The sequence below is a fragment of the Crocuta crocuta genome, unplaced genomic scaffold (assembly GCF_008692635.1).
Source record: "Crocuta crocuta isolate KB4526 unplaced genomic scaffold, BGI_CrCroc_1.0 scaffold7, whole genome shotgun sequence".
In the NCBI taxonomy this organism is placed as follows: domain Eukaryota; kingdom Metazoa; phylum Chordata; class Mammalia; order Carnivora; family Hyaenidae; genus Crocuta; species Crocuta crocuta.
In genome coordinates, this window is record NW_027531904.1 from 8228565 (window position 1) to 8242553 (window position 13989).

The following is a 13989-nucleotide window of genomic DNA, read 5'->3' on the forward strand; positions in this document are numbered from 1 at the left end:
AACCCCAGCCGCTCCCAGGCAGCCCCGGGCCCCGTGTGCTGACGGGCGGTCTGGCCGGGCCTGAGAAAGAACCCCTTTCAGCCGCCGCTGGGCCGAACCGTGGCCCCCGGCTCTCCGTGCTCCTGACCAGTGGGAGCTGCTCCCCACTGTTCCGAGTGCCACGTGGAGCTCCGGGGAGAGGGCAGCACGGCAGCGCCCTGTCCCGAGTCCCCGAGAGTCACCGAGACGGCCACCACGCTTCCCGCCGCCCGTGTGCGCGAGCCCAGCACGCTCAGGCGAAGTTGCCCCCTCGGCCCGCAGGTCACCCCCCCACCCCTACCGAGGTGCGCCAGGCCGGCCTTCCCTCGTCCCAGATAAGGCCTCTCTGCGCGGAGACAGTGTCACGGCAGGACTCACCTCGACCCTGCGTGTGTGTGTGAGTGTGAGTGTGTGTGTGTGTGTGTGTGTGTGTGTGTTCCACCGCCTCCTCAGGCTGTTTTATTGTTTATCCAGATTCACCAGAGGGTAGTTCCAGAAACTCTTTCTAGAAGGGGTTGCTCTCTTGCTGGTTCTCAAAGCAGGCAGGGGGAGGCGGGGAGGCAACTGTGTACTGTGGAAGGCATCGTGAGATGCTGTGGCCAGGCCACGTGCAGGGCACCCAGACGTCCCTGGCCCCACTGAGAAACTCAGTAAGAGAGCAGAGCTGGATGTCTCCGGTCCCTCCCTTAGCGGGAACGGAGGGAGGCAGAGCTCCTCCGTCGCTAAGGCCACAGCCCAGCCAGTCTGAGCTGACTCTCCCTCTGTAAGCCCGTGCGAGCTCCTTCCCCACAAGGGTCCTGGCCTGCATCCCAAGTCTGGGGACGAAGGTGGTCCCAGTTCAACAGGGCCCAGGGGTAGAGCACCACGGATGGACGAGTGGAGGGGGGACGGCCACCTGTCCTGCCCCAGGGCCACCCGAGCCCTTCCAGAAGCTTGACCACACACAGCCACTCCACTTCCTGTCTGATACTCGCCCAGCTCAGCGAAAGGATGGATCGTTCAACAGAGCCCAGTGCACCCGGCTGGCAGGAGGCTGGGACAGGGGGGTGTGGATTAAAACACTAAGTTCTGTTTATCTGTTTAATTAAACAAATATTTATTAAGCACCTACTTTGTGCCAGGCACTGTGCTAGGCGCCCTCACTGCACGCTGTCCCCACAGCACGGTAATCTGCTCAGAAGTTAAAACCCAGGAAAGGAACGTTGTCACAACCCTACGAACTGGGGGTGGTGGGAGGGGGGAGAGACTTCTACGAGCACAGACTTGTTTGCTTCCTCCAGACACCCCTCCACTAAGGGGTGGCTTTAAAGCATCCCGATTCCTACCGAGAGGGAAGGAGTTACCCCTGTGCCCCGCGCGTGGGTGCCTGGCGGACGTTCATGTGTTCTGAACGTTCCTCCAGAGAGAGGTGGAGGAAAGGGTGTTCCCATTTGGAACAGAAAATCCTTTGCTCAGTTGGTACGGTTGCAACAGCCCTTAAGAAAGATAAACGTCCCCGCCCAGACTACGTAAACGTTTAAGGGAGACCTAGCGCGGGATTCCTGAGTCAGAATCTTCCAGATGTCCGCAGCCTCGCGAGGTCAGGGAGGCGAGAGGTGTCTGTTCCGGAGGGGAGAGCGGACGGCACCACGGGCGTCGAGACGCGACGAGCCGCACCTGCACTTACCGAGCGACGCACGCGGGAGGTCGCCCGGTCCCGCCCCGCGGCGGCCCCTAGTTGTCGGCCCCCAGCTTGGAGAGGCCGCGCCGGAAGTCGTGCAGGTCGTCGATCTTCCCGTCCAGCACCTCCAGGAAGCTCTTGAGCTCCACCTTCAGGTGCCGCTGGCGGTACTTACTCTCCTCAATGTCCGTCTTTAGGGACCGCACCTTGTCCTCCAGGCTCTGATTGTCTCTCTCTGCCGCCTGACGGAGGACACACAGGGGACGGTCACCGAGACCCGCGCCGGCCTAGCTGCGCCCTCTCCCCGCGGCCTGCAGCCCTAGCCACGCCCCGCAGCTCGCATGCCTGTGGCTGCTGACCGGCTTTCCGCCGTGTCCCCTTCCTGATCGTCCCCTGGCAGGTGCGTGACCAACGTGTGAGCTGATAAAGGACGGCCCTCCGCAGGACGCAGAGCTGGGGACCTGCCTGGGGAGGCCTGATGCCAAAGGGCCTTCTCACGGCGCCCAGGAGAGGAAGTCCGCAGGCCCCGCACGGGGTTTTCGGGCCCCGTCCCAGAACGGTCGGCAGAGACCACCTGCTAGCTCTGCTCTAGCAGACAACACTCTAGCTAGTTCCGTGCGAGCTATCCCAACGGGCAGTGACTTGCTTTCCCGGCTCCACGGAGAGGCTGCGGCCTCCCTGGCCCTAGGCCAGCCTCTGGCCTCCGTGAGGAAGGACGGGGCCGTGCCAGACTCAGGGACAGTGGTCTGGGCGCGGGCGTCAGGGGGTGTGACCGGGGGACGGTGGGGCTCCAAAGAGCCTGGTGGCTGTGAGTCCTGAAGCGAGGCCTAAGCCTGCACCCTTCACATCCAGTAAGAGCTTCATTTTACGGACGTGAGGAGTGTTCTGAACGCGTGTGCAGGGACCGGTGACAAATGTGGGGGTTGTTCCTGAAGGGGGGGGGGCCCTTGGAGGTGAAAGGGGATGAGGAAACCTTTCTCTGTGGATCAGGAATCTGAGGTCACTGGGTGGGGGCTGCCCAAGGTCGAGCCCAATGTCACCGGTTGGGGGTGGCAGGGTGGGCTAGCAGCTGGGTCTTGCACTCTCTGCCCTCCCTTCTGCCCGGCCCCTCCCTGCCCAGAGGCTCTGCAGAGACTTCTGGGGGCGGAAACCAGTCCCCGCACCATGATTCGCACAGGACACCTTCACAGAAGTGGGAAAACCAGAAGCCCAACTCTGCTGAGTCTGCATGTGGTGAGGGGGTGGGGGGTGGACAGATGATGGCACCTGGCACATGGTTACTGCTGGCTTTTCACGACCAGAAAGTCCCTGTTCTTTGCCGTGGGAGGTGTGGAAGGGGGGAGCCCAGAGAAATGAGTAGCCCCACGAACGCCTTCCGGTCGGAGCCAAGGTGGACGCGTCCCCCCCTTACCTCTAACTTCTCAGAGACGTATTCGCACTCCGACATGAGCTGAGGTATGATTTCACTCTGTTTGCGGAGGTCATTCAACTCCTACGGGGGGCAGAGGTTGGAAAAAGAAACATGAAAGTCAGGTTAAAAAAAAAAACGCCTTCGTGAAAACCCACAACCCGTGTACAACCGACGGAAGCAGCTTTGCGAAGCCTGTGCCGTCTGCACGACAGCATCGGGGACGAGGTGAATTGTAACGCACGGCTAATTCTCAGGGCTGAGTGTGTTACGCGCGTCAGCGCACCAAGCCTGCGCACCGCCACGGAAAAGACAGGGGTCCTTGTGATCCCCATCTTGCAGATGGAGAAACTGAGGCTGGAAGGCTTGGCACCTTGCCCACGGTCTCCAGCATCTCTGCACTCAGCTGTCNAAAACCAATGCCCGTCCGGCGGGGCCCTCGCCGCGTTCACGGGACAGCGCAACTCCACTTCTGATCCAGGTCGCCCGTCAGAGCTGCCCAGTGTTTCCCAAGCGTCCAGCTCCCCCGTGGGTCGGAGCCGCAGCCTGGCGACACAGCGGCGTGGGGGCCGTGCAGGGCAGGGCCAGCCCCGTGCTCGGAGCGTCTGCGCCTCGCTGCAGCTTTGGGCGGCTCCCGGGCCCCCAGACACCCGCCGTGCCCGGGCTCACCGTCTCCTTCTCCCGCACTTGGGCCTCCAGCTCCTCGATCCTCCTCTTCAGCTGCGAGTTCTTCTCCTTCTCCCTGTTTATCTCGCTGCACTGCTCCTCCAGCTCGTCGATCTGTAACGAAGCAGCGACGCCACCTCAGTCTTTTCAAACACACCACAAACAAACCCCCTCACACCTCTTTCCTTGTGGCTGCGACCGAGCTCCAGGCGGCCGCCCCGTGGGCGGTCTGCCCTGCCTCACCCCCGGCAGAGCCCCGCCTGTCACCAAACCAGGCCTCAGGATGAGCCTGGCTTCCAGTTCTTTCTCTCTCTCTCTCTCTCTCTCTCTCTGCCACGCGATAGGAACTTCAGTTTTGCTTTAAAGGATGCATTGCAAGTACCGGGGCCAGATGTCCCATGAATCTGAATTCAGTGACTCCATCTACTTCCCCCATAACGATCAGTACGTCATTTTATCAGGTTCTGAATTGTTCTGCTTCATCTCAAAGGTTTAAGAGAACCAATCAACTTTGCGGGACAACGGCCACCAAATGGGAAGCAGTGACATTTCCAACATTTCAGGGTGACCTTTCCTTACCGGCACACGGTAGGAAGGGCCTGTCCTGTGAGCCTCCTCCTGGAGACAGGAGACGTGCAGACTGAACGGGCGAGTCCCCAGAGTTCATTCTTCTCCCCTTCCCGGGCCTGATCCCTTCAGAAGGGACCCCAAGGCCTCACCACCTTGGCACTGTCGTGTGTCTGACGCGGAGTGTTTCCCAGCAGTCAGAGTGTGGGCGCGGTGCCCCACAAGAACCCCACTGACAACAGAGAACCCCCACCCGGACGAGGCCCCACAAGCAAGCAGAAGACCTCGAGGCATGGCGTGGGGGCACCAGGCAGTCACGGGGGGGACATTTTCAGAGGCGGCCGGCACACCAGCTCTCGGGGTCTGGACCCCCAGCCCCAGGAGCTGCTGGGGACCCCGCCGATTTCCACCTCATGCCCTGGAAATGAAGTTCCCAGTGCTTCCCGTCAAGGGGAGTGAACGCTGCTCTCGGGTTTGGTCCGAGACTCAGACACAAAGTGAGAGCCCAGCTCCCCGTGTAAAAGAGCAGCAAAGGGCCGTGGAACCCTCTGGCAGGCGGCTCGGCCAGGCCCTGGGAGGGAACAGCGGAGTCAGCACTTGGCCTGGCGCCCTCGCCGTCAGCACTTACGGCGCCAGAATGAAAAAGATGACATGAGGCAGTGCTGTGTGCCATCTGCGCCAAAGGAAGATGGGGAGGGGGTGGGGCGTCTCCAGGGCTCCGTCCAGGCTGGTGGGCAGGGGGCCAATGGGGCNCACAGGTCACCTGGCCAGGCTGTTTCTTTTTTTTAAGTGCTCAGTGTCTTAAATGATTTTTGAGAGAGACAGAGAGGGAGGGAGGGGCGGAGAGAAAGGGGTGCGGAAGATCCAGGCAGGCTCCGCGCTGTCAGCCCATGTGGGGCTCAGACTCAGAACCGCGAGATCACGACCGATGCTTAACCGACTGAGCCACCCGGCGTCCCCAGGGCTGTTTTCTTAAGGAACCGCGTTAGAAAGGAACCAAAATTCTTGGAGAAGAAGGAGCCAAGGTAGCTAAGAATGAAGCCACAGCACGTGGCGAAGACCCCCTTGCTCCCTACTGAGCCCGAGCCCCAGAGCCCTGTGTCCCTTCCGGAAGCGAGTCTTAGGACAGCCAGGCCCCTCCGGGCAATCCCTGATACCCGAGGACGCCAGCTCCAGGCCATAACGGGCCCTGTGTCCCCTCCAAGCCCAAAGAGGACTCCAGAGCCAAAGACTGGAGGGCAGAGGACACAGTGACTGTACGAGGGAGGGGCCCTGCTGACCTGACGTCACCTCAGGGGCGGGGGATGGCCGCTGGTCTGAGGGACGCCTCCACGCGACCAAAGCAACCTTGTGTTTATCTTTCATCCTTTGTGCTCCCCGAAGGAGCGAGCAAGAAACAAACTAGGGATCGGGGAGGGTGCGCCGGGGGTGGGGCTCAGACACTGAGCCTCTGACTTCGGCTCAGGACATGATTTCACGGTTTGTGGGTTCGAGCCCCGCGTCGGGCTCTGTGCTGACAGCTCGGAGCCTGGAGCCTGCTTCAGATCCTGATTCTCTCTCTCTCTGTTCCTCTTTGGCTCACATTCTGTCTCTCTCTCAAAACCAAATAAACATTAAAAAAATTAAAATAAAAAAAAGAAGCAAACTGGAATCAGGTTCCCCTCAGGTGCCATTGGCTTTCGTGTTCCTCTGTCTCCTGGTTCTAGAGCCCGCGGTGTGGGGTGCCACGGGCTCCACGGGGCAAGCCCAGGGTTCTTATCAATCCNCGTGTTACCTTTCATCCCACAGTCTCAAGGACCCAGGAACTTGACTTTGAAAGATAAGCTTTCAAATACCGTAGGGAAATAAAAAGGAAAATATAATCTGATTAATTTCAGAGGTGATGACGGAGACCGTAAGCTGATTTAGGGAAACGGCTTCATGCCCTGTTCCTATAATTCACTTGTTCATTAAGTGGGGATTTAAAAACATTTATTTCTAGCGGTGAAACGTTTCCATCCAGGCAACCCCGTGTTATACAACTAAAGAGTGAAAAGCAGGTGGTATGGTAGAAAAATTTACTAGCCGTGGGACCTCAGGCAAGGGCTCACTTGATCACCTGAGACTCAGTTTCCTCATCTGTAAGATGGAGTTCATAGGACCCAAATTAACAGGGCAAGTCTGAGGAGAGCACCTTCTCAGCCACAGAAAGGCTGGGGAAGCTGGCCAAGCCCCAGCCAAGGGGACAGGGTGATTCCCAAGGACGGCAGCTCCGAACATGCTCATGGCCGGGTCAGCCCAGCCTTCCGGAAAAGGGCCACCTCAAGATATGAAAACATAAGCACAGCCTGTGCAGTCGTTACAAATTCAAGTCATGTTGATACTATTATGGGGATTGTCTTAAAATTTATAAATCAGTTTAGGGTAAATTGGTTCTTTTTAAAATATTAAGGCTTCATACCACTTCCCAACAGAATATACCTATTTTTTAAAAATTATTCATTTATACTCCTCAAAATCATTTTACAGTCTTCTTTACAGAGATACTGTGCACTTCTGAAGTTTTCTGTATTTTATGCTTCTGGCTTATGTAATTTATGGTTCTAGTTCTTACTGTTAAAAGAAATCTCTTCAAATATGTATTTTCTATCTGATATTTGTATACAGAGAAGTTACTGATTTTTGCGAGATGTTATATTATTTTTCATAGTTTGTTAGGTCTTTACAGGTTTTTCTTGAATGCTCAAGATGCAATCTTATATACATATAAATGATAAATTTGACTCCTTAAAAAACAAAACAGGGGCGCCTGGGTGGCTTAGTCAGTTGAGCGTCCGACTTTCGCTTAGGTCATGATCTCGCGGTTCGTGGGTTGGAGCCCCGCGTCGGGCTCTGTGCTGACTGCCAGCTCGGAGCCTGGAGCCTATTTCAGAGTCTATATCTCCCTCTCTCTCTGACTCTCCCCTGTTCACGCTCTCTCTCTCTCTCCTAGAAATAAATAAAAATATTTAAAAAAAAAAAGACTCCTTAAAAAACAAAACAGGGGCGCCTGGGTGGCTCAGTCGGTTGAGCGTCTGACTTCAGCTCAGGTCATGATCTCACGGTTCGTGGGTTCGAGCCCCATGTTGGGCTCTGTGCTGACAGCTCGGAGCCTGGAGCCTGCTTTGGATTCTGTGTCTCCCTCTCTCTGCCCCTCCTCACTCACACTCTCTTTCTCTCAAAAATAAACAAACATTAAAAAAATTTAAAAAAAAACATATATAAGCACAGGGAGGGTCACATCTCTCTCACTCTCACACACACCTCTTTCACATTCTCTGTGCTCTCACCACAGGCAGACACATCCACTCTTGCACACTCACACACGCGAACTGCCGCTGGTCTGGTCAGCCAGACGGAGAACAGCCACGAAGCCAGCTGGCCTTGCTTTGGCCCGGAGACCAAAGCAGACACTCTGAGCAGGACCCCGTCTCCTCAGGAAACGCTGCCCAGCAGGCCAGGCTGCAGGGAGGCGCTGAGCTTGGAGAAAAGGGCATCCGGAGTTGAAACAGCCTTACCTCTGTGTCAAAGCGATCTTCAGCTTGTCGTTCTCAGACTTCAGGTGCGTGTCAGCAGGACCCACGTGGGAAGCCTTTTCATCGTCCGTCCCGTTGACACTGGATGCCTGAGTAGAAGACGGGGTTTCACACCCAGATTCCTGGCCAAAGTGAATTACCTTCACACGTTATTGCTCACAGGAGCAGCAAATCAGGCGTAAGGAGAAAGCGTGGGGGAGAAGCAAGTCATCGGACCAAATGCAGCGAAGAGTAGCACACGGAGAGATGGTAAGAACAAAGGAAGGGGCGCCTGGGCGGCTCGGTCTGTTGGGCATCGGACTCTTGATTTCGGTTCAGGTCGTGATCTCCTGGGTCTGTGAGCTCAAGCCCAGTGTCGGGCTCTACGTTGACAGTGCAGAGCCTACTTGAGATTTTCTCTCTCTCTCTCTCTGTCTACCCCTCCCCTACTTGTACTCTTTCTCTCTCTCAAAATAAACATAAAAAAAAAAAAGAACAAAGGAAAAGGCCCACAGGAGTCCCTACAAAGCTCAGTCTGTGCACTTTCCAGGCAAGAGCCCGCCCGGGGCTCTGACTCAGGATCACTTCCTCAACTTTGCACATAACCCTAACGAGGTTGGGCACCGGGGCTCCCTTATTTAACACAGAAGCCACAGACGAAAGCAGGGGGAGGGATTCACAACAAGGAAAAAGAAAGAGCGAATTGAGGAGAAACTATTAGAAGCTGGAACTGAAAACCCCCTGGGGCCACAGAGAGATCAATACCCTTAAACACGCAGGCCTGGGGTGTGGCTGCGGCCAGCCGTCAGCATTATTATGAATATGAATATTATTTAAAATTTTTAAAAAAATATTTATTTCTGGGAGAGAGAGAGACAGCGTGAGCAGGGGAGGTTCAAAGAGAGAAGGAGATACAGAATCTTAAATAGGCTCCAGGCTCTGAGCTGACAGCACAGAGCCCAACGCAGGGCTCGAACCCACGAACTGAGAGACCATGACCTGAGCCGAAGTTGGATGCTCAACCGACTGAGCCACCCAAGCGCCCCATGAATATGAATATTCTGAACTGCTCTGTGTGATAAGTCACACCACTTGCGGATGACATCTCATCTGGTCTTGGATAAGATCTTATTTAGCCTCCAAAAAGCATAAAGGCAAAGGCAGGAACCCGAAAGGGAAGGATGTGTACATCTGACTTTAAATTTCTGCTCTCTCTCTAAAAAAAAAAAAAAAAGTGCCATAAACAAAATTAAAATGCACACAAGAAACGTGGGAACATATCTGGTGCTGAACATTTGCATATATGAAAAACAAGATGTTAATATTTTTCCTGTACCGGAAAACTCTTAGAAGCCTTGGCTTTTAGAGTCACGCACTGACATACTGAGGGATGAGATGACGTCTGGGATTTGCTTTAACACTGATATAAATATTAAGGGATGGGAGGGGGGCACGGATGGACCCACGGGTCATAAATTGATAATCATCAGCGCTGACCTACATGCCCCATGGAGACTCATTATACAATTCTGCCGAGCTATAAACAGGTTCAGAAACGTCCATGTTAAAAAATAAAATTCTAAAATATAAAAAAAAGATAAAATTCTTAGAAATCTATGCAAAAAAGATTAACACTTTAATTTCTTTAAAAAAGGGGAAAAAAGGGGTGTCAGAGTGGCTCAGCTAAGCATCCAATTCTGGACTTCGGCTCAGGTCAGGATCTCACAGTGTGTGAGTTGGATGGAGCCCTGCACTGGGCTCCTGGCTGTCAGCGGGTCATACCTGCACGGGACTCTCTCTCTGCCCCTCCCCTGCTCATGCTCTGTTTCTCTCTCTCTCTCTGAAAATCAATAGACTTAAAAAAAAGAAAGGAAAAATGCACAATTGACAATCACAGAAGAAGAAATGCATTAGAGTCAATAAACACAAAAAATATTTAATCTCACTGGTAAAGAAATACAAAATGGAAAAAAGGCCACCAGAATACATTTTTCTTCTGTCAGGTCAACAAAGCTTTGCTGGTGGGAGTGCAGGAGGAAAAATCGCTCCCAGCCACTGCTGGGGGTGGTGAGAAGCATACATTTCTGTACGCCAAGTCTGCAGCATTTATCAAAAGCTTTTAAAATGTCCCCACCTTTTAATCCAGTTCTTCCACTCCAAGAATGTATCTTGCAGAAACGATCAAATGCATAAAGATGTGCAAGGATATTCATCACAGTGTCATTTGTATTAATGAAAAATCAGAAACCACATAGATGTCCCAAAGTAGAGGTTAATGGAGTAAGGTGCGACACAGACAAACGCGAGAATGCCGTTTAGCCTAAGATAGTTTTGAAAAGGGATATTTGAAAACACAGGGGAATGGTCATGAAATATAAAGTAAAAAGGTTGAAAAGAACAATATAAATACATACGAGATATTTAACAATACCTTTGTGTGGTGTGGACTCTATTTGTTAGGGAATGGCAATGTTTTGATTTCTAACCATAAATATATATTTTATGGTCAAGATAAAACCCCTATTAAATGTTTAAAACCTTCAAATATTTGGAACATTGGGCCAAAGTGTTCATTCCCCCAACAGATTCAGGAAAGCAAGCAACTGTATGACTTCTAGGAAAATTGAAAAGAAAAATGTACGATGGTTCCTGTATCTGGGGACACATCAGGAAGGATAAATAAAAACTAAAGCTTAAGACAAAAAAACCCTGATGTGTAATTAATACATATGTGCAACGTAGCATCTGATGGGTATACTTGGTTTAAAGTTTAAAATACCGTTTGGTGGGGGGGAACGAACATTAAAACAAAACCCTTATATAAAGAAATTCTGGCATTAATGTTTAAAGGTATAGCTATAATATGTAGTATCCAGGAGAAGACTGTATATTAGAAACTCGAGATTGTGGACCATTTCAGGGGGTCCCATTGTTTAGGTGCTCAGTGATTACTTATGATAATCAGTATATGAAATGAACAGGATCACTTAGATTATATTAAAGATTTTTCAGAAAGAGTCAGGAAAGTTCCTGCCCACCTGAAGTCTAATACACATTCATTTCCATAAATTCGCACGGGGCATCTTTCACACGACGAGCCAGGACAGGAGCTGGGAAATCCCATTCCTAAGGGTCAGCCACTGGGGCGGCCAAACCCAGGGCCTCCTCTCTGCAGCACTGACACTGAGCACGCGCCTCGGGATCAGTAATGCAGAGATTTCTCCTTCTCTGTCTTCCCGGCTGGCTCCCTGCCCGTAGCTGGGGGCACTTCCTGGTCTCTAGCTCTGTCTGCCTCTCCCCGCGGCATCTTGGTCTGGCCAAGCCTTCAGCCAGCACTTCTTCAAGGCTCACAGTCAAGTCTAGAATGTCAGTCTTGACATCTCAAGCTGTCCAGTCCCCTGGTTCTCTTGCTACAGCCTGTCCTCAACACCCAGCCCTTCCTCTTCACCCCTGCGGCTGCGTCCTCACCAATCTGCCCACCGTCTGTCGCTGCCTGACTTCCTCCCTGTCTGCGTGCAAGCCTCACATCAAGTTCAGAGAAACAGTCATGAAATACCTCCAGTGTCTTCATTACCCAATGATACATAAGTTAATAATAAATGATAAACTACGAGTGAAGAATTATAGCTCTTTTGCGGAATCTCCAAGTGCATCTCCAAATCCTCTCTCAGGGCCCCGGGCTCCCAGCCGACTTGCTGTTGCATCGTGCTTATTCTGAACCCCGAATCCTGCCCCGTCTCTGTGCACATAACCTTACCACTAAGTCAAGCCTTCTGCCCACCACCATATACACCAAACTAGATGTCAGAAGTGCAGGCATTTTTATTTCAGGTTAAAATAGACTCCTTTTAGTCGATCATCAAGCTTTGTAAAAAATTTTTTGTTTTTGTTTTTGAGAGAGAGGGAGGGAGGGAGGGAGGGAGACACAGAATCTGAAGCAGACTCCAGGCTCTGAGCTGTCAGCACAGAGGGCCCTGAACCCACGAACCACGAGATCATGACCTGAGCTGAAGTCAGGCGCTCAAGTGAATGAGCCACCCAGGTGCCCCAATCATCACATTTTTAAGTAGACAAACTATTCAATTTGCCAATTTGTGACAAAGCCCCATCTCCTTTGCTAAATCAGAGCTGTTCGAATGCCATCTCCCATCTGACTTTGTTAAAACAGGGCAGAGACGAGGGTTCTCTGGCACCAGCCCGGTGTTCTCTCTCATGGGCACAAGGTACCCATGTTGTCAATGCACATCGTTCATGCAGACTCGCCTCCCAGCACAGAAGGGAAACACACAGCTCTGCGTCTGGTATTTAAACACAGTGACAAAGAATGCCTCTTAGGGGCCAGAGGCATGTGGGAATTCTAACCTCATCTACTGCTTTCCATCAAAAATACATCAGCACATCTGGAAAATTCAAGAGCCTCATAGACACGTGTCCTCACACAAGGCAAGCAGCCGAACGGTGGAAAAAGCCTTCACAACACCCCTCTTGCTCAAGTCCCTACTTCTCGTCACAGGTGCCAAGGAACAAAGAGGCTCAATTACTGATCACACTCGGATTTACTTTGTGGACGAATCACTTACTTGGGAATGATTGCTCGAGGTCTCGATTTTCTCCTGGGACTTGTCTCTGGCCAGTCTGGCGGCCTCTTTCACCTCCAGGAATTTCTCTGCAAACTGAAGGTGAACAGGAGTTACTGAGGTTGTTCTCAACCTGACACACGGCTGGTCTTCAGGACACACCCTCATGGCTTGGCACTCATTTGAAGTCCATAAACTCTGTATAAATCCAGAAGAATAATTTTAGTCAAGACTAAAAAGAAATGATATAAGGAATGCCTCTTCCGGTAAACTACCAGCCGAGGTCAGATCGGAATCATTTTTTAAGCTGCTAAAGCCAGTTTAATACTGAAGTATCGGGGTACCCGGGTGGCTCAGTTGGTTAAGCGTCTGACTTCAGCTCAGGTCATGATTTCACACTTCATGAGTTCGAGACCTGCATCGGGCTCTGTGCTCACAGCTCAGAGCTCGGAGCCTGCTTTGGATTCTGTGTCTCCCTCTCTCTCTGTCCCTCCCCTGCTCACACACACACTTTCTCTCTCTCTCTCTCTCTCTCAAAAATAGACATTTATACTGAAGCATTAAAAACAAACATTTCCAATTAACAGTAACTAATACAAATGCAAGAAAATAAAATATAGCTGTACCACAGAAAGGGTCCATAAAAACTTTACAGCCTCTGTTGAAAGATCTGAAAGGTCCAAGAACTTGTATGATATGAAGGAAACTAACGAGACCCAGTGAGCTGGGGAGGAGGAACTGGTCTAGACTTTAAAAACTTAAGACCTAAAACAGCAAAATGCAAAAACAGCAAAAAGTAACACAAAGCCCAAGACCGAATCCTTCCCTGAACAGACCGTCTGTAGAAGACTCACTGGGGGCTCAACTGAAGAAGTGGGCACAGGGACTGGATTTAAAAGACATCAAGGAATTACTCATTTTATGAGAAATGCCCATCATGTCACGGTTATGAGGGAAAGTTTTTTTTTTTTTTTTTTAAGAGATAAATCCTTAAGTGTCTAGATGTCTGCAATGGGCTTCAGCAACAATAAAATAGACGAAAAGTGGCGAATGGTAACAGGGCGTAAGGTGGGGGACACGTATACAGTGTTTTTTACACTATGCTCTCTGCTTTTAAAAAACGTTTATTATTTTCATAATGAGAAATTTCGTCCAATGCCAAAGCAATCAAATCCATCACCGGCTTACAGTCCCTGACAAGGCAACTGATTTTAATTAGCAAATACATTGTTCGAGCAGGGAACATGCTGTGATAGATAAAAGCTGGCATCGCAAAGCAAACACGCGCGAGAGAGCACGCTGCGAGGCTGCCGACAAGGCTCTTGCTGAGAGGCACCAGCTGGGGCACGGGCTACCCTGGGGGCTTCCTTCCAGCGCAGGCAACAGCGGCCCGATCCGAAGCCCTTGCCGGATGACAGGCACCGTGAACGACGCACCCGGGCGGAAGCAGGAAGGTCAGCGCTTCTGGCTGGCGTTGCTCCCACAGGACCACAGACAAAGCCACAGCCCAGGGCTCCCTGCTTGACCATCCCAGACCAGTCAGAGGAAAATCACGTCACC

General features: G+C 51.9%; 1 protein-coding gene across 1 annotated transcript in view; it reads right to left on the reverse strand.

Annotated features, from left to right (window-relative positions):
* Positions 1 to 1128: 1128 nt before the first annotated feature.
* Positions 1129 to 13989, reverse strand: part of HOMER2 (homer scaffold protein 2) — a 91518-nt gene continuing 78657 nt past the window's right edge. Inside the window, exons 5-11 of the mRNA XM_077774276.1 lie at positions 12433 to 12525; positions 7856 to 7962; positions 7602 to 7680; positions 4332 to 4370; positions 3756 to 3866; positions 3090 to 3170; positions 1129 to 1920 (exon numbers count right to left, since the gene is read on the reverse strand). Of these exons, the coding sequence (XP_077630402.1) occupies positions 1732 to 1920; positions 3090 to 3170; positions 3756 to 3866; positions 4332 to 4370; positions 7602 to 7680; positions 7856 to 7962; positions 12433 to 12525 (699 nt within the window). The 3' untranslated portion in view covers positions 1129 to 1731. The remainder of the gene's footprint in view (positions 1921 to 3089; positions 3171 to 3755; positions 3867 to 4331; positions 4371 to 7601; positions 7681 to 7855; positions 7963 to 12432; positions 12526 to 13989) is intronic.